Consider the following 21,230-nt stretch of genomic DNA (forward strand, 5'->3'; position numbering starts at 1 on the left):
GCATGCCGGGGTGGGGTTCCCCCCGGGGCCCGATCCACCGGTGGCGGGAAACAGGCCTCTGGGGCGGGGGTTTCCCCACCCCCCGGGGGGACTTGGCAGCTCTATAGGGAGAACTCATTCAGGCTATGGCCAGCAGTAACCAGTTGACTTTCTACCATGCGACTTGTATGACTCACCCAGGCCCAAGTGCTTGAGTATGACTCACCCAGACCCAAGTTCAACAGTAGCCTCCCCCCCATGAAAGCTAGTGTAGTGTTTAGAGTTTCAGAATAGGATCTGGGATCTCTACTGTGAAAGCTCACTGGATGACTCTGGGCCAGTCAACACACTCAGCCTAACACACATCACAGGGCTGTTATGAGGATAAAACAGAGGTGATGATGTAAGCTGCTTTGGGTCCCCATTGTATAGAAAAACAGGATATAAATGAAGTCAATAAATAATAAATATAGCTGAAGATACTCTGACCTGGATGGCCCAGGCTAGCCCGATCTTGTTATCTTGTTAGATCCTGGAAGCTAAGCAGGGTCGCCCTGGCTAGTACATGGAAGGGAGACCACCAAGGAAGTACAGGATTGCTGCACAGAGGCAGGCAATGGCAAATCACCATTATTTGTCTCTTGTCTTGAGAACCCCATGGGGTTCCATAAGTTGGCTGTAACTTGATGGAACTTTACATTATCACATAGCTGACAATGGAGGAGGAAGGTAGGTTGGTTGGTTGGTTGGTTGGTTGGGTGGGTGGGTGGGTGGGAGGGAAGCAGTGAATGAAGCAGGGAAAGTTGAGGATAGGTGGGCTGCCAAGAGGAGAAAAAGATGAGATATTGTGGGGAGGGGATACTGGGGAAAGTGTGTATCCCACTGCACAACTTGGCCCCAGTTTTCAGGGAGAGGCTGGGGCAGATAAAGGTAGGTTGGTTGGTGGATGGGAAGGAGAGAAGTTCGCAGAAAAAGGAGAGAGTCGATGGGGGCTGCCAGGGAAGGGAAGGAGGAAATAGTGGGGGAAGAAGAAATGGAAATGCTCCCCACAAGTCTTTGTAAGTCTCCCACCTGTTCACTATAAGTAGAAGAATAGTCAGGTAGAGAAGTAAGCAGTTTAGATCACATGCAGGATGCTTCTTTTTACAGACTATATGAATTAGACATGTTGAAAAATAAAGATACAGCTTAGCAAATGAACCCAACTAGTTGCCATTCTTAAGGAAAGAGGTAGAGAGCACTGAAATCTGGACCATGTGAAGTAGTAACAACTATACACATGCGGTGCACATTTCCATCTTTACTAAATAACTGCATCTTGCCCCCCACAGCAGGCTTGAAGGGCAAAGCTCAGAGGTTCTGATTTCCAGGTAGGCTTAAGCCCAGGCCCTCTTGTTTTGATATAAACGCGTTTTACCATGTACCAGGCTACACCAGAGACCCAAACACACATTCCATGCAGCAAATGTGTGAATCAGAACTATGAAGGCAGCTGCTGGTTTTCAAGAGACTGTGGCACAAGGGTTAATGAAGTAAAATGTTGTATTCTGTGTACAAATTATATCTTAAAGGCACAGTAGACAAAAGCATCCAAAAGCTTTCTGTCTTTTTTGCTCACAAACATCCTTCCTAAAAGTGCAGGGCAATGAGGTTTCCAATGCTGAATACAAGGCAACCTTTGGTCCCTTTATAGTGGCACAGCAAGGAAAACTCTTGCCTGACTTCTCCAACCACTGTGGCACAAGACGTTGGATATGCCAAAATTATCTCCTTTGCCCAACTATTAAAAAAAAAGCGCCCCACCCTACATATATAGGATGTGTAGGATGTGTTGTATAATGTAATGTGAACCGCTCAGAGCCCTTAGGGGGTGAGCGGTATACAAATGGAATGTAATAATAATAATAATATATTGATCCTGGAAGCTCATAGGTAAACTCATGCATTTTGATGGTTGTCACTTTCATGGGGTCTGAATGAACAGATACCATGATCCAGCTGCTAATGGCAAGGCCAAATGGATTGGGTGTGGTCCAGCTACCAAAGCAGCTCTACACCCTTGTGTAAATGCTGTTTAAATAAAGAGTAGCAGCTGCTCTATGTTACTGAAGCAGCTCAAAGCATCTGTGGCATACTGATCTTTCCTGGACATCAGTGGCAATTTAACCACATTCTTCACAGATTGTTTCAAGAACCAGACGGAAATAATCTATTTATTACAAACGCAAACACCATCCAACTGTGTGAAATGCAAAAAAGGCCCTTGTGTTTCTGCAGAATCAATAGCAGTTGGGAGCCCTAAGACACTTGCTCAGTTGAATGGTTCTCTCTGAAATATATAAAAAGCCAGTGGCCAACATTCCATCCCATTCCGTCACACTCTAGTGTGACCAACCATCAAAAGGGAGTGGTGTCCTGGGGTGGTGGTGGTGTCACTGTTTTTTGGGAAGCAGGACTAGCCTCCAGCTCAGTGATCTTGAGTGCAGCAGTTAACTTTTTCATTTATATATGTGAGTGGTTTACCCCATGGGAAACATAAATTCTGTTGCTATAAAGGGCACAACCTGCCCTAGGAATTAGGTGGTCCCATGTTCACTGGTGGCTCCTGTGAACAGGTATAATGTGTTTCAGTATGTAAAGCAAAGACATATCCATTGTGCCTCCAGGGTTCTCAGTAGATACAAGCCCTTTTACAGAAGAACCCCACACATTAGGATTAAAGGCTTTTTGCTAGACAGCAATGGAACAAAGGAAAACAGTATATAAGTAAGAACCGTTGCCTTCATTTACCATTGGCAGAATGAAAGCATCCATAACAAAATCAACACACGTGATGGAGCAATTGAGAATGAACACGTTTTCATTCATAATAAGAGTATTGGGTCAACCAACTTTGCCATTCTAAAAACCAACAAACAAGCTCAAATATCTGGACATGAGTTCAGTGGCAGACAGAAGAGCCATATAAATGACCCAGCATGGTATTCTGAACAGTCCCTGCTTCAACAACATAACTTTCCTACATGAATAACATCTCAAAGAGATTTAGTGTAGAGATACATTATCTGCTGTCCAGATACTCTACCTTCTAAGGAGGCAGTTCAAATGCCCTGTCATGGCATAGGCTCTATGGAATGGAATTGCATATAGCTAAGGACACTTTGTATTTAACAGTGTGTTCCTCAATTGCTTCAAATATAAACCTCATTTAGCAGGGATATATATCTATATCTATATCTCTTTGAGACACTGAAGCTAATATCATAAACAAAATTTCTGGTCCAAGTTTTAGGATGAGATAGGGTTTTCATGCTTTTCTTCCTCTTTTGGTGCAAGTCAGGAGAGCTTCATCACTGCTCCCCACAGTTATAAAATGACCAAGAACTTTGAAAGGTTGTTTGGGGTGAGACTGTGAGGACTTCACATGTTAATAGGCCAAACGGACCTTTCTCCTGGTCTACAGAACACATAATAGTCCCTTAAAGATTATTTAGGAATCTGACACAAAATGAACACTCTATTTTGTACCTTTACAGTTCTTTCCTATATAGGTGGGATGTTGGGATTCATAAAAAAATACTTACGATAATCTAACAATTTGGATGCTGATCTTTTCAACAGTTCAAGGTGTGTCCAATTTATTGTGTGTCCAAATTGAATGGGAAACAGAGGCCTTTAAAAGCATGCCCTGGAATGTGGGTGGAGTTTATTGAAGTATCTGATTACATTTGGACTCTGAGTCCAACTCTATGCAGTCCAACACTCGCTAAACATCCCTGTAATAAATGACCAACTGTGTTTCACAGCTGGAGTTTCCATGGATCCCTCCTTCAGTAGAAGATCCTGTGTCTACTGCACACAGAGTGGAACAATCCAAAACAGTGGCACTTACGGAAGCCAACACATGGCTCGTTGCAATGCTTTTACACCTTCCTTACCCTCCCCCAACTCCTCCCATTCAACAAGCTTTAAATCCAGCCGCGCATAGAAACATTCATGCAAACTTGGGGTGAACGCTGACTTGTGACCATTTAAACAGGGATACTTCTTGTTTACTAGAAATGCCTTGTAATGATACAGCTCTGGCAACAGAATACTATAGACTAGAAAAAGGAAACATATTTTGCATTTCCTAAATTGTCTGGCTTCTATGGAACTTCAAGAACAAGTTATCCATCCATGACAAGGACATACTTGTGTAAATTGCTGTGCAGTCAAATACAACAATACTAGTATTAAACATGTATGCAAGTAACAACGGATATGATCAACGTAATGCAAAGAAGGATTTGAAGGATTCAGCTTTGGTACTTCTGTATGGAGAGTTTTTCTGATGGACATGAGCCATAGCAAAGTGGATTGTCTTTGGTCTGTGGAAAACTGGAGTTCAGTAGAATCCACGCAGATGGCATAATCCAAAAGAATGACTTTGTGGGAAAGCCCCGTGTCACTTGATATCTTTTTCTCAAGGTGCCTTTACCCTCACTTAGTACAATAAAGCTAAAGCTGCAGTCTTAGACTAGGGAATAACACACACTGAAGTCAGTAGAACTTGTGTCTGAGAACATGGGCAGCAGAATCCTAAAAACCAGCCACCAAGAAGCTGTCTTTTACTATAAATTTGGGTAGCTGAAGTGTAGCAGAGCTACTTGGTACAAGTTGTGAATATGTATTATATGGGAAGAGGCTACCTTAAAAGTACTGGTTTACTTTTGTTCTTTCTCTCTTAAGTAAACTTTACATATGAATGGCCATGGTTTGGGGGTTGCAATTCTGACCCTTCGGTGGTTACTGACTTAACAAAAATGTGTACAACATTCTGTTTTCTTATACTCTCAGTTTTATTGCACCTCCTTCCCACCCTCCCTGTATTGAAATAAAATTGATTAATCAAGTTTAAGAAAGGCAGTTTTAAAAACCACATTGGCACCTACTACATTGGAGACTGTCAACTGCATAAAACTCTGCCTACAAATGGGGGGGAAACTTAATTCTTGAAGGATATAATTTTGCTGAGAATGGAAACTTGAGTGAAGGCCAGCTGAGAGAAACAGAGGTCAGTGCATCTACTGGAGCCAAATTTACCTAAAAAGAGTTTATGTTCTTAAGTAGCAAGGGGTAGTAAAAAAGTATACAAATTAACAAAGTTTGTTTGACAAAACCCCCTTTGCAAAGGACATAAGGAAAAACAAAACAAATCAGGACAAAGAAATCTTTTCACTTTCCTTCCTGCACAATTCCCTAAAACTTACATGAATATGCATGGGCAGCAAAAGCTGTACATGGTTTCTATTTTAGAGAAGAAAAAACAAACTTCACTTTAACAGGAAAGCAGTAAAAAAAAGTAAATGCAAAATAGCGCCAGCACACATCTGCAGCAAAAGCTGTATGTTGTAGCCTTCAGTGAGAATTCTATGCATAAAATATTCTTAGAGAACTGAACCAGCTACCTGATATCTGATGGCTATCATGTCATCATCTGCACCTGCAGAGAAATCCAAAACTTCTTACTCCCTGCTCAGCAGCTTTAGCTATAGAAAGTGATGTAAGTGGAAATTGCAGCTATGACAGCCAGCATTTTGCAAAGTTTCCCCAATGCAAGTAAATTCTTAAATACCTGCAATAGATTCACCTTTAAAGCCACTTAGATGTACTAAGACCAATCACATGCAGTCATTCCTCAGCTCTGCTTAAAGTTGTCTGCTCAGCAATTTAGAAATAATGCACAGTAAAAAAATAATGTCCCTGAAAAGTGCAGAGCAATCTTCTAGCCAGAAACAGATCACACACAATAAAATGTTTTTTTAAAGCAATCAAATAGGAAGAAAGATTTACCTTCAAGAAATCACAAAAGCAGCACTTAAATAATTGTGTTGAAAGACTGTTGATTTTTTCCATTGCTTCTTAAGTGCACACTCTGGAAATGAATTGGTTAGCAGTAATAATGAGGAAAAAAAAAAGAAAAGAAATCCAGAGAGAGGTGAGATGTTGAGAGTAATGTCACATTTCAATATTGAGGACTTTATTCCATTGCGCAGGCTCTATCTGCTCTGATTTTAGCAGTGACAGTGAGATTTAGCAAACAGAAGAGGGATTTAGAGAAAATCCTCACATTTATCTACATTACATAGACACTGTAGACAGGAAACAGCTGGGAGAACATTTGCCTTTTCTCTTTCTCTCTCTCTCCCTCTTCTGGCAAAGTTACCGAGTAAGGACTTTTTTGGGCATGGTGACAAATAACATCATACCTTTGCATTTTGAAACTGGAGCACTGAAGCATGTTTTTTTTCCCTTCCTCCTTAAAAAAATGTGCATTTGCAATGGGGAGGGAAAATGGTTTAGAAGATGAAGAAGCATAAACTGCAATGGGAAACTAACACACAGTGGTCATATTTCAGCTAGTGGCGTTCTGTGCATGGCTTGTACACCTTTGCATTGTAGTGTAGTGGTAAAGCGCATGGACTCTAATCTGGGAGAGCTGGGTTTGATTCCCTACCCCTCCACTTGCACCTGGCTGGATGACCTTGGGCAAGCCATAGTTTTGATAAGAGCTGTTCTTGAAAAAGAGCACTTTCTGTCAGAGCTCTCTCAGCCCCACCTACCTCACAGGGTGTCTGTTGTGGGGAGGGGAAAGGAAAGGAGTTTGTAAGCCGCTCTGAGACACCTTTGGGTAGTAAAGGGCAGGGTATAAATCCAATCTTTTCTTCTTCTTTGAACCTGGGAAGGACAGCATGTCACCCAAACCAGCTCCTGCAAATGTTAACCCTGAAATCACATTTTGTAGTATAATCCATGCACCCAAAATGCTGGACTTCCTGATGCTTACTACATGTCACCAGTTTGGTATAGTGGCTAGGAGCGCAGGCTCTAATATGGAAGAACAGGGTTTGATTCCCCACTCCTCCACTTGCAGCTGCTGGATGACCTTGGGCAAGCCATAGTTCTGACAAGAGTTGATTCTCTCAGCCCCACCTACCTCACAGGGTGTCTGTTGTGGGGAAGGGAAGGGAAAGGAAAGGAGTTTGCAAGCCGCTCTGAGACACCTTTGAGTAGTGAAGGGTGGGGCATAAATCCAATATCCTCTTCTCTTCTTCTACTTGTTGTCTTCTTCTTCTAAAGCATGGTAGTGGGGGGGATTGCAGTTTCCTCTCTTACCGAGGGTTACCACTCCCCAGCTGGGAGTGGGGGATCCCCCACTTTGTGGGCTCCAGCCCACCAGCAGTCAAACGGCTGGTGGGAGGAAATTCCCCCCACCCTTCCAAACAGCAATATCATGTGCGACTTGCTGACATTACCCAGAAATAACGTAGGCATGTTGGTGACATGGGGTGTGTGTGACGCTCTGGTTTTTGGGCAAAACTCTATGGTTTGTGGGTGATTTTACCATAGAGTTTTGCCCAAAACCCAGAGCATCTTCCTGGCGTGCCTATGTCGCTTCCTGGTGATGTCCCCGCCCACTCCCAGAATTCTCCCCCAATCTTCTGCTGGCACAACAATTGGACTTGGCAACCCTACTGTCTCACCCAGGCTGGTACTGATTTCCTCAAAACTTCCAGTCATTTGTCTGTGGTGGGGCAATTGTCATGCATTTGATTCCTGGGTTATGACAACACTGTGTGTGCTGTGGTACAAAGAATAAACTAGGATGGGTAGGTAGGTTTGGCCAACACACACACAGACACACACAAACTGTGCAGGATCTGTTCTTTTAGCCGCAGCAGGTGAAGCCTTTTATGGTGTGGGGATAAGCATTCCAGTGCTTGCTGATCAAACTGCTAGTAAATGTGCAGGAGCTGGTAAAAAAAAGGTTGGGAAGCCTAATGGGTGGGTTAATAACGTTGCAATTATATCAAATGCCACCTGACAAGAGATACATGCCTTTTACCTTTTTATCAACTCCCCCTCCGCATGTATATATTACAAATAACACCAGCTGGCTTGCAATGTGTTCTCATAAGTTATGATGTCATTCAAATCCATTAGCCCTGTTAGTGGCTTGCAACACACTCCAAGACAGCTGTTTTCACATTTATAATGTATATTTGCCTTTCAGGTTTTACTCACTGAGAATACAAAGAGGAGATGTCAGAGACACAATTTGTACTAGCTATCCTTTCATTTTGGGACTTGGTGGATGAGGTTACTCTCTGGGGAAATGACCACGTGCTGGAGACAGAGTGTGGTTTCTTTCAAAGCTCAATTATTTTCTTTCTTTCTTTCTTTCTTTCTTTCTTTCTTTCTTTCTTTCTTTCTTTCTTTCTTTCTTTCTTTCTTTCTTTCTTTCTTTCTTTCTTTCTCATTTGTATACTTCGGAGGAAGGTACTACCGTTTCCATTTTGCAACAGCAGACCTGAGGCTGAGAAAGTTTGCCCAAACCTGTCTTATAAACTGAAGGACAATATAGGTGCTGAACTCAGGTTCCAAAGATACTTATGTAATATGACAGCTATGTAAACATAATGCTGGAAGAGTGACCGGGCTGGACAGGACTGAAACTCCATCTAATTTAGTAGTTCAGCTCTGTGGCTAATAGGTATGCATTTTTCATCTTTTTTTTTTTTAAACTTAATTAGTTTTAGTTTCATTATTATATCCATTAATTTCATTCTCTTGTTTGGTCATTTTTCATTGTTTCCCTTGTATTTCTCCTTCCCCCATTTACTGTTTAGGTTGTCTTGAGCTAGGGTTGAGGCCAAGGCTAGATTCCATCTTGCTGCTAGGTTGGTCCAAACCCCCCATCCGCAGTTTATCACAGGCTATGAATTACTCTTTGCCTCTTGGATGCCATTTCTGGGGTGGGCTGGGAGAAGGAACCCACGAGAGAGCTGCTGGGAAGGTGTTTTTTGTAGGGATGCCAGCCTCCAAGCGGGACCTGGGGATCCCCTCGAATTACAGCTCATCTCCAGACCACAGAGATCAGTTCCCCTGGAAAAAATGGAAGCTTTGGAAGGTGGGCTCTGTGGCATTGCACCCCACTGAGGTCCCTGTCCTCTCCAGGCTCCATCCCCAGATCTCCAGGAGTTTCCCAACCGGGATCTGGCAGCCCTACCCCCACATCCACCGCAGGGGGGACCTGCCAATCCTAGTTTTTTGCCTTTCATAAATTCTGAACTGTAAGGCTCCTCCTAGGCAGAGGCCCAAGCCTTTGGTGTGAGCTGAAGGGCCTGGAGATCAGGCCTAAGGATCCTGCATCATTCTAGATACCTTTAAACTGCTAACCAGTTATACAGGGAGAAAGCCAGCAAGAGAGCAGGGGTATCCAGTGTTTTGCAGAGACTGCCCACATTTTGATTATCTACCCACTGGGTGGCAATCATGGGTATGTGCTGGCTGCACGGAGCTCATGGCCTTGAGGCTAGGGTTGCTGACCTGGAGAAAATAAGGCAGAGACAGAGGTTTGGGGAAGAGACAAGAATATAAGAACATAAGAGATGCCAATGTTGGATCAGGCCAAAGGCCCATCTAGTCCAACACTCTGTCACACAGTGGCCAAAAATACCAGATGCCATCAGGAGGTCCACCAGTGGGGCCAGGACATTAGAAGCCCTCCCACTGTTGCCCCCCCCAAGCACCAAGAAGACAGAGCATCACTTGCCCCAGAGCCCCTATCTATACCTTGTGGCTAATAGCCACTGATGGACCTCTGCTCCATATGCCTATCTAATTCCCTTTTGAAGCCGTCCATGCTTGTAGCCACCACCACCTCATGTGGCAGTGAATTCCATGTGTTAATCACTCTTTGGGTGAAGAAGTACTTCCTTTTATCCGTTCTAACCCGACCGCTCAGCAATTTCATGGACTGCCCATGAGTTCTTGTATTGTGAGAAAGAGAGAAAAGTACCTCTTTCTCTACCTGTTCTTTCCCATGCATAATCTTGTAAACCTCAATCATGTCACCCCTCAGTCGTCTTTTCTCCAAGCTAAAGAGCCCTAAGTGCTTTAACCTTTCCTCATAGGGAAAGTGTTCCAACCCTTTTATCATTCGAGTTGCCCTTTTCTGTACTTTTTCCAAAGCTATAATATCCTTTTTAAGGTGTGGTGACCAGAACTGCACAGTATTCCAAATGAGGTCTCACCATTGATTTATATAGGGGCATTATGGTATTGGCTGATCTGTTTTCAATACCCTTCCTAATAATCCCCAGCATAGCATTGGCCTTCTTTATTGCAGTCACACACTGTCTCGACATTTTCAGTGAGTTATCCACTACAACTCCAAGATCTCTCTCTTGATCAGTCTCTGCCAGTTCAGACCCCATCAATGTGTATTTATATTTAGGATTTTTGGCTCCAATGTGCATCACCTTGCACTTGGCCACATTGAACCCCATTTGCCATGTTGACACCCAATTCAGCAGTCTGTCTTTCTAATCTCCCTTACAAATTCCTTTGTGAGAGAACGGCTGCTCTTAGGTCAGCAACTGAATGTCCTGGAAGGTTAAATTGTCCCCCCGCTGCTTTGAATGTTGTGGTTTCTGATGTCAGACCTATGTCCATCAATTCTTTGTTGAAGGGACTGGCCTGTTTGTCCAGTGTAGAGGATGGAAGGTGTAGTGTATTCCAAAGCTGCCATGGAATGCAGAATGTATGTGAAACATCTCATAGACTTGTAATGTTAAGCTTCATCCTGGGCTAGGATCCAAAGTCATCCAATGGTATTTTTAGCCCAGGAAGTAACAAGCCAATCACTTAGCAGTTAGCTCCCTGAGCGGGAACGGCCGTGATTGGTCCCTTATGTGAACAACCTTATTGGTTGGTATGTGTACAGTGGGTGTGGCTATATTAGCCGGGAATGTTTAAAAGCAGGACAGCTGCAATGTAAAACATATTTTTGTCAGGAGATCCACAAGTTCACAATTGAGTTCTTTCAGAACTCTTGGATGTATGCCATCTGGGCCTGGTGATTTATCAGTTTTTAAGTTGTTTATCAGTTTTAGGACCTCCTCTCTCGTCACCTCAATCTGACTCAGGTCTTTCAACACCCCTCCCGAACTCAGCGGCTCTGGAGTGGGCAAGCACCTCTCATCTTCCACAGTGAAGACGGAGGCAAAAAATGCATTTAGCTTCTCAGCCATTTCCCTATCATCCTTCAGTACTCCTTTTACCCCTTGGTCGTCCAAGGGCCCCACTGCCTCCCTGGCTGGTTTCCTGCTCCTAATGTATTTGAAGGAAGTTTTATTGTTGGTTTTTACGTTTTTTGCTATATGCTCCTCATATTCCCTTTTTGCCTGCCTGACCACAGACTTGCATTTTATTTGCCATAGCCTGTGTTCCGTTTTATCAGCCTCACTGTGGCTGCGGACACACGGAGCATTAGGCATGCTAGAGGGATGGAAGATAGGCAGATTTTCCGGGCGCGATCTCACCGCCACATCTGGAAAGCGTTGAGCTCCCGTGGCGAACCCGAGGCTTCCCGTGGAAGATGCGCGATAAAAAACTAGTACCTCCGAGGTAGTTCCGGCGCCCTCCCATGTCCCCTCGCAAAAAGTTTTTTTCTTCAAAGTCTCCGCGGATGCGCACAAGCACCCAAGGGAGCATGCACACATTTGAGTTTTAAAAAACCCCAACCCCGTTTGCCCCGCGCCCCGCTTCTTTGCCTCGCTGCAGGACTGTGGAGTGATCGGCACCAGAAGCGAATCCAACTCTCTTAGCCTCTCAATCTTTCTGGACTTTATACCCTCTCTGACATACAGAGCCACCCCACCTCCAACCCTTCCCCCCCATCCTTCCGATATAATATATAACTGGGAATCACCGTATTCCACTGATTTTCCTCATCCCACCAAGTTTCTGAAATACCCACAATGTCTATTTTTCCCTCCAACACCAAGCACTCCAACTCCCCGATTTTACCTCGAACACTTCTAGCTTTTGTATAGAAACAGCTGTAATTTCCCATACAAGTTAAGCCTGCAACCCTCAGAGACTTACCAGAACAGTCTCGCTTCTGTGCTGACAGCTCTTCTGTTGTGGAGAGTCTCAAGGAGAGATTGTCAGTCTGAGAAGGAGGGATATGAGGGACCCATTCCTTGGGCGACAGACTGATATCCTCTCATACCAAGGATACCCCTGGGAGGCTGGGAAGAGGTGTGCTTCTGGTAGTGGGTGATTTGAGCATTTAGAATAAAGAAGGTGGAGTCTGTGACAGGCATTTTGACTGCATAGTGACTTGCCTGCCTGGTGCAAAATTTGCAGACATCACACGCTGCCTAGATAGGTTGACAGATAGCGCTGGGAAGGAGTCAGCAGTCATGGTGCACGTTGGCACCAATGATATTGGGTAATGTAGTCATGTGGCGTGATCTGGTCCATGGGGTCACGAAGAGTCAGGCTTGACTGTGCGACTGAACAACAAAAGTCATGTGGTCCTGGAAGGAAAAATTTAGGCTGCTAGGCAGGACCGTTTTGTGGGTTTTTTTGGTTTTGAATAACTTTTATTGAATATCAAACAATACACAGGAAACAGGAGGATTCAGGCAATGTTCCTCATACAATGCAACATAGGGTAACACATATACAGGTTAGCAGAAGCACAATAACACTATCAAACATGGTAACAGTGACAACAATAAAAACCAGATCAGTGTCAAACGTCACAAAGGCAAGGTCATGTTGTTCGAATTGAATGCAACACCAACTCGAGGCTCAGTGGATAGCTAGTAAGAACATACTAGGCAGAAAGTTAAAGGCCAGGACCTCAAAGGTGCCATTCTCAGAAGCGCTGGCGGTTCCATGCACAGGACCAGCTAGACAAGCACAGACCAGGAGTCTCAATGCATGGATGAGAAAGGGGTGCCAGGAGGAAGGGTGTAGATTTGTTAGGCACTGGGGAACTCTCTGGGACAAGCTGACCCTGTACAAAAGAACTGGGCTTCGTTTGAACCAAAAGGGAACCAGGCTGCTGACGATTAATATAAAAAAGGTGTCTGAGCAGATTTTAAACTAATCCTAGGAGGAAAGCCGACAGGAGCTGGGGAGCTTCTGGTTCGGGACAAGTCAGCCCAAAGGGATGATTGCATAAACACTCAGGATAATATTGAAAGGTCAATCCTACAAGAAATCAACCCTGACTGTTCCCTGGAAGGCCAGATAATGAAACTGAAGCTCAAATACTTTGGCCACCAAATGAGAAGGGAGCACTCACTGGAGAAGACCCTGATGCTGGGAAAGATTGAAGGTCAAAGAAGACGGGGACGGCAAAGGATGAGATGGTTGGACAGTGTCATTGATGCAACGAACATAAAATTGAGCCAACTTCAGAGGACGGCGGAAGACAGGAGGGCCTGGCGGGAGCTGGTCCATGGGGTCGCGAAGAGTCGGACTCGACTGTGCGACTGAACAACAACAGAATATTGACAGCAGCATAATAGAACTTGGGAGTGAGGGCACAATGGCAACTGAGGGCCATGTGTGGCGATGAAGGGGCTGAGGGAGGCAAGGGTTCCTGGAGAGGGAAGCACACTATAGGTATCTGTATGCCAATGCAAGAAGTCTCTGAGCCAATATGGGGGAGCTGGAGTGTTTGATGCTCAATGACAATTTAGATATACTAGGCATCTCAGAAACATGGTGGAATGGGGAAAATCTATGGGATACAGTCGTTTGTAGGTATAAGCTCTATAGGCAGGACTGGGAGGGACAGGTTCTTGTTGGTGTTGCATTGTACATCAAAGAGGGCATAGAATCAAATAAGTTAGAAAACATCAGGGGAATTAAACCCCTGACAGGGCTGTGGTGGCTCAGAGGTTAAGACGCTGAGCTGCAGACCAGAAGGTCGGTAGTGCAGCAGTTCAAGACCTGAGTGCCGCGTGACAGAGTGAGCTCCTGTCTCTGGCCCCAGCTCCTGCCAACCTAGCAGTTCAAAAGCAAGACATTGCAAGTGGAGAAATAGGTACCATTTTGGTGGGAAGGTAACAGCGTTCCGTGCGCCTCGGCATCTAGTCATGCCGACCACATGACCATAGAGATATCTTCAGACAGTGCTGGCTCTTCGGCTTTGAAACACTAATTGAAGCCCAAATAGAATGCATTCCACAGGTTAGGAAAGGCACTGCCAAGTCTAAAGGAAGGCCTGTGTGGTTAACAATACAAGTCAAAGAAACTATAAAAAGTAAAGAGGCTTCTTTTAAAAGTGGAAGGTCTGCCTTAGTGAATTGAACAGGAGGGACCACAGGCTCTGACAAAAGGAATGTGAGTCAATAATCGGCATGCAAAAAGAGATTTTGAGAAGTGGGTTGCTAAAAGTATCAAGGCAAACCTTAAGCATTTAAAAAATATATCCGGAGTAGAAAACCAGCCAGAGAAGCAGCGAAACCTTTGGATGACAAAGGAATAAAAGGATTATAAAAATGATGATGGGGAGATGGCAGAGAAGCTCAATGATTTTTTTGCTTCTGTGTTCACTGTGGAAAGTGTGGGGCATGTACTCATGTCGCAGACCCTATTTTCAGGAAGGGAGCCTGAAGAACTGAGCCAAATTGATGTGACCAGAGATGAAGTTCTAGACCTACTTGGGAAATTAAAAACCAATAAGTCTCCAGGTCCTGATGGCATACACTGGAAAGTTCTTAAGGAACTCAGATGTGAGACAATTGATCTACTAACCCATATATGTAACCTATCACTGCAGAGTAGCAAATGTTACACAATTTTTTAAAAAGGGATCCAGAGGGAAACCAGGAAATTACAGGCCTGTCAGTCTAAAGTCTGTCCCAGGCAAATTAGTAGAAACTGTAATCAAAGATAGCATTGTTAGGCACACAGTGGGACAAAGCCTCCTGAGGGAAAATCGGCATGGCTTCTGCAAAGGGAAGTCCTGCCTCACCAACTTTTCGGAGTTTTTTGAGAATGTGAACTAGTGTGTAGACAATGGTGACCCGGTACAGCCAGTTTGGTGTAGTGGTTAAGAGACTCCGAATAAAGGGCAGGATATAAATCCAACTCTTCTTCTTCCTCTTCCTCTTCCATTCAAAAGGCTTTTGATGAGGTACCTCACCAAAGACTCCTGAGTAAATTTAGCAGTATTGGGGATAAGAGGACAGGTTCTCTTATGGATTAAAAAGGGGTTAAAATGAAAGGAAGCAAAGAGTAGGGATCAATAAACAGTTCTCACAATGGAGGGAAGTAAGCAATTGGGTCCCACAAGGATCAGTACTATTTAACTTTTTCATAAATTAATGGAACTAGGGGTGAGTAGTGTAATGGCCAAGTCTCCAGATGGCACAAAATGATTCTGGATGCTGAAAACCAAGGCTGACTGTGAAATGCTCCAAGAGGACTTCCACAAACTGGGTGAGCGGACGACAATGTGGCAAATGAAGTTCAGTGTTGGTAAGTGTAAGGTGATACACATTGGGATAAAAAAAATCCCAACTTCAAGTATAGGCTAATGGGGTCTGAACTCGCTGAGACTGAGAGGCAAAAAGATCTTGGGGTCCTAGTGGATAGCTCAGTTAAAGTGTCAACCCAGTGTGCTGCAGTGGTAAAAAAAGGCAAACACTATGTTGGGGATTATTAGGAAAGGGGTTGAGAATAAAACGTTTGATACTCTAATGCCCCTATATAGATCTATGGTGTGGCCTCATTTGAAATACTGAGTACAGTTCTGGTCACCCTGTCTCCAAAAGGACACTGCAGAGCTGGAAAAAGTATGGAGGAGGGCAACCAAGGTGCTTAGGGGGTTGGAGCACCTTCCCTATGAGGAAAGGCTGAAGACTCTGGGACTTTTAAGTTTAGGAAAGAGATGAGTAAAGGGGGCCATAATAGAGGTTTATAAAATTATGCATGGGGTGGAGAGAGTTGACAAAGAGGATGTGAGGGCGATCTGGTTGCGACATCTGTCACCCCATTGATTGTCAGGGTTGATTCGGCTGATCTGGCTGGCTAGGCGGGTGTCCCCTACCTCCCTCACCGCTCCATGTGTGCCCCTCCCGAAGCTGCGCTCTCGGTGGAAGAGGACGACCATCCCAGATAGAAGGAGTATATCATTCTTCGGTCAAGGGTATTGAGTTGACAAAGAGAAATTTTTCTCCTTCTCCCTAAATTCTAGAACTCAAGGGCATCCAATAAAACTGATGGGCAGTAGGTTCAGGAAATACTGCTTCACACAGAGGGTGATTAAACTGTGGAATTTGCTGCCAGGAGATGAAGTGATGGCCATACTTCAAAAGCTTCAAAAGGGGATTAGATAAATTCATGGAGGGTAAGTCTATCAGTGGCTACTAGCTATGGTGACTGAGAGGAACCTCCACATTCAGAAGCACTAATCCTCTGAATCCCAGAGCCAGGAGACAACATCAAGGGAAAGCCTCGGCCTCTATGCTCTGTTGTTAGCCCTCCAGAGGAACTGGTTGGCCACTGTGTGAGACAGGATGCTGGACTAGATGGACTATTGGTCAGAACCAGGAGGGCTCTTCTTATGTTCTGATGTTCATTTAAGCTTCCTCACCTTGGTGCATTCTGAGAAATTATTACTCAAATATCAAACCCTAATAGAAGAGAACTCAGATGGACACCTGTACCCTTAAGAGCTGCAGAGAAGGAATATCAGTGTCACCTGCTGCAGCATTTCTTATAACAATGCAGCCAGACATAGGCAGTCTTCATTAATGGGCTGGATTTCAAATAAATTAATAAAGAATTCATTATTTAATCATCACCTGTAAAAACATATACAATTCTTTCAACATCAGGGTAGCATCAGAAACATAACTGTTCCTATTGAATTTACAGTAAACACCTCCCCTTAATTTCCTTCCCTTTCAGCAATCTGTCATGCAGCTAAAGGGGAATATTTTAGGATGGATTGAGCATGATATAGGTAAAAATGCTCTTGAAAAATCCACTTTGGTTGCCAACTGGCTGGAGAAAAATGCCCTGTCCCTTTAATAGAGGCTTGATGGATAGCTGAGACTTTTCATGGCCTGCAGGTAACTGACATCACCTGCTAAAGAGCAGCTGCTTAAACCTGTATTTAAAAGGACAGGGTGGTTGTTGTTTTTCCTGCCGGCATTTGGCAAAAGTGTGTTGCACCCCGGGGAAATCTTGGGTGGGGGGGGGGGGGGGGAGCGGGGCAGCGGGGGGGGGGGGCATTCATAGCACTACCACTTCGAAGAAGGGGCCACCAACTGCTACTAAATTATTTTAATTGTATGTTTTCCTGTCATAAAAAGAAATCTGTCATTCTTTAAACAGACATTTCACACTTGTTTTAAAATCTTTTTTCAAAAGATACATAGTCTCAGCAAATCAGTGTGGTAGCCCCACTCTGGATGAGTGTCAACAGCTTGTCAGTGGTTCAAAGCAGAGATCTTTCTTATCATCTGCTCCTTGAACTGGTGATGCTGAGTGACATGTTATGGGGGGGGGATACAAGACTAGGTGGACTTTTGGTGTGGTCTGACAGGGCTTTTTATGTTCTTATGGAACTTTCTCTCTTTGTATGTATCTATTGTCAACTCCTGTTGACAGTCACGGGATTAGCAATGCAATCCTAAACAGAGGCATACCTTTCTAAACTCATTTACTTACTGGATGTAGAAGACTGTAACAGTGTTTAGGATGGTTGACCTGTTAAAGAGCCTATTACAAATGTATTTATTTATTTCATCATACCCTGCCTTGCTCCACATTGGGGTCCCAAAGTGGCTTACATCATTTTCGTCTCCTCCATTTTATGCTCACAACAACCCTGTGAGGTAGGTTAGGCTGAGTGTAGGTAACTGGCCCAAGGTCACTCAGTGAATTTCCGTGGCAGGGGATTCAAACTTGGGTCTCCTAGATCCTAGTCCAACCCTCTGACCACTACACCATACATAACAGCCTGAGGTGGTGCTACTTCAGGAACAGGAAGCGACACAACTACCAATTTATGTTGGACAGCTAATGTAAAAGGTCATTTTAATCTCCACAAAGTGGGATTGCTTATGCCTACTAAATGTAGACAAGCACACTAAGGAGAGAAGCAACCTTTGGTACAATTTTCTCTTCTGTGCAATTCTTAAGGGTGCAAAAGTCCGAACACACTCTCGATTCTACTTCCATGGATGACACAAAATGCATGCAATTGTGTTTTTGTAAAGCCCTGACCCGGATAGCCCAGACTAGCCCAATCTTGTCAGATTTTGGAGACCAAGCAGGGTTGGCCCTGGTCAGTATTTGGAAGGGAGACCACCAAGGAACACCAGAGTCATGATGTGGAGGCAGGCAACAGCAATCCACCTCTGGACGTCTCTTGCCATGAAAACCTGACAGGGTCTCCATAAGTCAACTGTGACTTGATAAGGGGGGGGGGGACAGCCCTCAGAACATGCAGGTTCCATTGAGCCACCCCGACTAATAACCATGGATGGTCCTGTCCTCCATGAATTTGTCAGGAATTACATTTGTGCTAACTCGCCTGTTTTCCAGTCACGTTGACAATGATTTCTAGGAAAAAGTGTCAACGTTCAAACATTTGTAAATAAATTTCTTATCAAATCTCACGCAGGATTCTTTCAGCCCCCTGATAAGATAAAAAGGGAGAGGCTTTGCCAACTCCTGAGGCTGCCACAGTGGAAATGTTTAAACTGGCTTCTGCACAAGTCAAAACATATAGTTCTTGCCTCATTTACACAGTTTCCCTCTCTCTCTGCGTAAAAAGAACCTGCTAGGTTTGCCAGAGGCAGACCCAGACAAGGTTCCTAGGCTTTTAAAAATCTCATGGAATAATTGCATACAAGAATGGTAACCCTGTGATGGGGAAATCTGCTTGTTACAGAACCCCTCTCAAGGTGAAGACCTGGCTTTAAATAAGTCCCAGGGTGTCCTCTGAAAGAGTAAAGCAGTTTAGGTTATAGATTTCAGGACGGGATAGAAGAAAACGAGAAAGGAGAATTACAGCAAATCTGAACATACGGAACTGCCTTATTCCAAGTCAGATTATTGGTCTTTCTAGCCCTGTTGTGTACTATGGCTGGTAACAGCTCTCCAGGGTTGTCAGGAGGGATCCTTCTCACCTGCTACCTGAATTGGTGATGCTGAGTTTAAACCTGGCACCTTCTACATGCAAAGCATGTGTCCTATCACTGAGGATCAGCCTCTCTGACACCACTGTGGTCGTGTTTGCAGATTATTCACGATAAGCTCCTTCCATGCAGACATTTGCTGTCAAACTAAAATGCCTTTTTTAAAGCAGCTGTATGACATTGTCCTCTAATATTCCTCTTTCCAGATTTTCTCATCCATAGTATGGTCTTTCCCAAACCTGCTGTACGACCATCTTTTTGGGAGAATGCTTTCTAGATGGGAAAGTGTGGAGCTCTTTGCGGCAGTGTTTCCTGTCACTGAGCTACCAGAGGGCTTAAAAAAATATTATTGTAATAGTGCTATAGCGCCAATTTTAAAAAAAATCCCTGGTGGGTGGTGAGGAAGACAGTGGCCAAGATATTGTAGAACTGGAGACTGGGGAGAAGAGGGCAAAAAAAGTGAAGGATTAGAGCATCCCCTCTGCAAAGAAAAACAAAAGGATTTTGGGCTTTTGTGGGGGACATGAAAAAGAGTAATAAATCTACACGATATAGAGAAAGATGAGAGCAAAAACTTTTTTTCTTTTCTCTCATAACTCTTCAAGAATACCCAATAATGTTGACACATAGTAGATTCAGGACACAGGGAAATACTTCTTCACCCAATGCACAATAACCCTATGGAATTCACCATAAGATATAGTGATGGCTGCTAATTTTGATGGATTTAGAAAGTGGATCAGACAGATTCATAGGAGGAGAGTGCCACCAATGGTTCTTTATCACGATTGCCAAATGGAACTTCCAATGTACAAAGGCAATTTACCTCTGTATATTCGTTGCAATAAAAAGAAGGGCCTTGGCCATTGTAAGCGTGTTTATAAGCTTCCTCGTAGCATGTTGGTTGGCCACTGTGGCAAACAGGATGCTGGACTACTTGGTTTGATCGAGCCCAGCTGCTCTTACATTCTTACTAACAAAGGCCAAGCCATTTCTTGTATGCTTCTCACTGATAGATCATGTTTCTGACTGTAACTTACAGCCAGTGTAGTGTAGCAGTTAGAATGTCATATTAGGCACTTATAAAGCTTAGGTTCGAATCCCCCACTCTGCCATGGAAGCTTGCTGGATGACTAAAAGTCTCCCTTTTAGTGTTCAGTATCTAGAAAGGATTGCAATAGCAAGATTTGAGCAAAATTCTTTCTTCCCCTGAGAATCGAGATAGCCGCTGCCATCCAATATAGATTTTCTTGAGGTAGAGGGATCAGCAGTCTGACCTGGAATGAAGCCGCTTCCTATATTCAGAATGGTACAAGGAAACACCTGTGGTTCCTGACCAAGAGGAACGGTGTGCAGGGCTCACAGCTCCTCTAGGTTAAAAGCTCCTGCTTGCCTTTTTTTCTTCTTCATCCCCCTGGGGGGAGGTTTTTTATTGTTTTTTTTTCCAGACTACAAAACTACAACAGAAAATATAGGAAAGGGAACTACATCTAGGGAATAAAGAAAAAAGACCCACAACTAACTAAAAACACAAGAGTAGGAGATAATACATCATCTTAACACCATGCTATTTTCAGAAAGCTACTAATAATACAATGGACTTAGTCGGTTATGCTAGATTAATTATCATTTAACCATCCGTTTAACTGTTTAAAGAAATTCCCAGAGCATCCCCAAGTTATTTCAACATTTTTTCAGACACAAATCAGAGTCAAGTCAAGTTTCATCAATTTTGGTTTATTGTTTTAGCCATTGGCCATAACAACACAAAATAAGTCAAAGCACAAAAAACATTATACATCAATAACTTGCAGTAAGTCCTAGACCCAGTCTTATCTTTTTTGCCGCCAGTGCAAAACAAAGCCATTCTGCTAGTAACATGTGCATCAATATCAGAGAGCAAGAAAACAGTCAAATCCTGCTCTGAAATTCCATTATACAAAGGTGCAATAGGATAAATAAACCTTTGCCTAAGTGATTCGTGCCATGAACATCTCAGAATGTAATGCTCAACATCATCCACTTCACCCATACCACATAGGCATATTCTAGAGGTGGCAGGGGCACCCAGAAAGAGGCCAATACAAACAATTGAGGGTATGACGTGGAACCTTAGGGCAGTAAAAGCCCTTCTCAGCTCCAGATCTTATACAAGGGGGCTGTACGGCAACTTACCACCACATGTCGGTTCAGAAGCCCATCCTTATTAAATACCCATTCCTTCAATTTAGACTTTTGGTTTTC

General features: G+C 43.8%; 1 protein-coding gene across 1 annotated transcript in view; it reads right to left on the minus strand.

Annotated features, from left to right (window-relative positions):
- The window catches only part of IGF1 (insulin like growth factor 1), a 98,531-nt gene extending 92,654 nt beyond the window's left edge, over positions 1 to 5,877 (minus strand). The window contains exon 1 of the mRNA XM_015422626.1: positions 5,815 to 5,877. Within this exon, the coding sequence (XP_015278112.1) occupies positions 5,815 to 5,877 (63 nt within the window). The remainder of the gene's footprint in view (positions 1 to 5,814) is intronic.
- Positions 5,878 to 21,230: the final 15,353 nt, after the last annotated feature.

This window comes from Gekko japonicus, unplaced genomic scaffold (assembly GCF_001447785.1).
Source record: "Gekko japonicus isolate JY-2015 unplaced genomic scaffold, Gekko_japonicus_V1.1 scaffold1969, whole genome shotgun sequence".
Lineage (NCBI taxonomy): Eukaryota > Metazoa > Chordata > Lepidosauria > Squamata > Gekkonidae > Gekko > Gekko japonicus.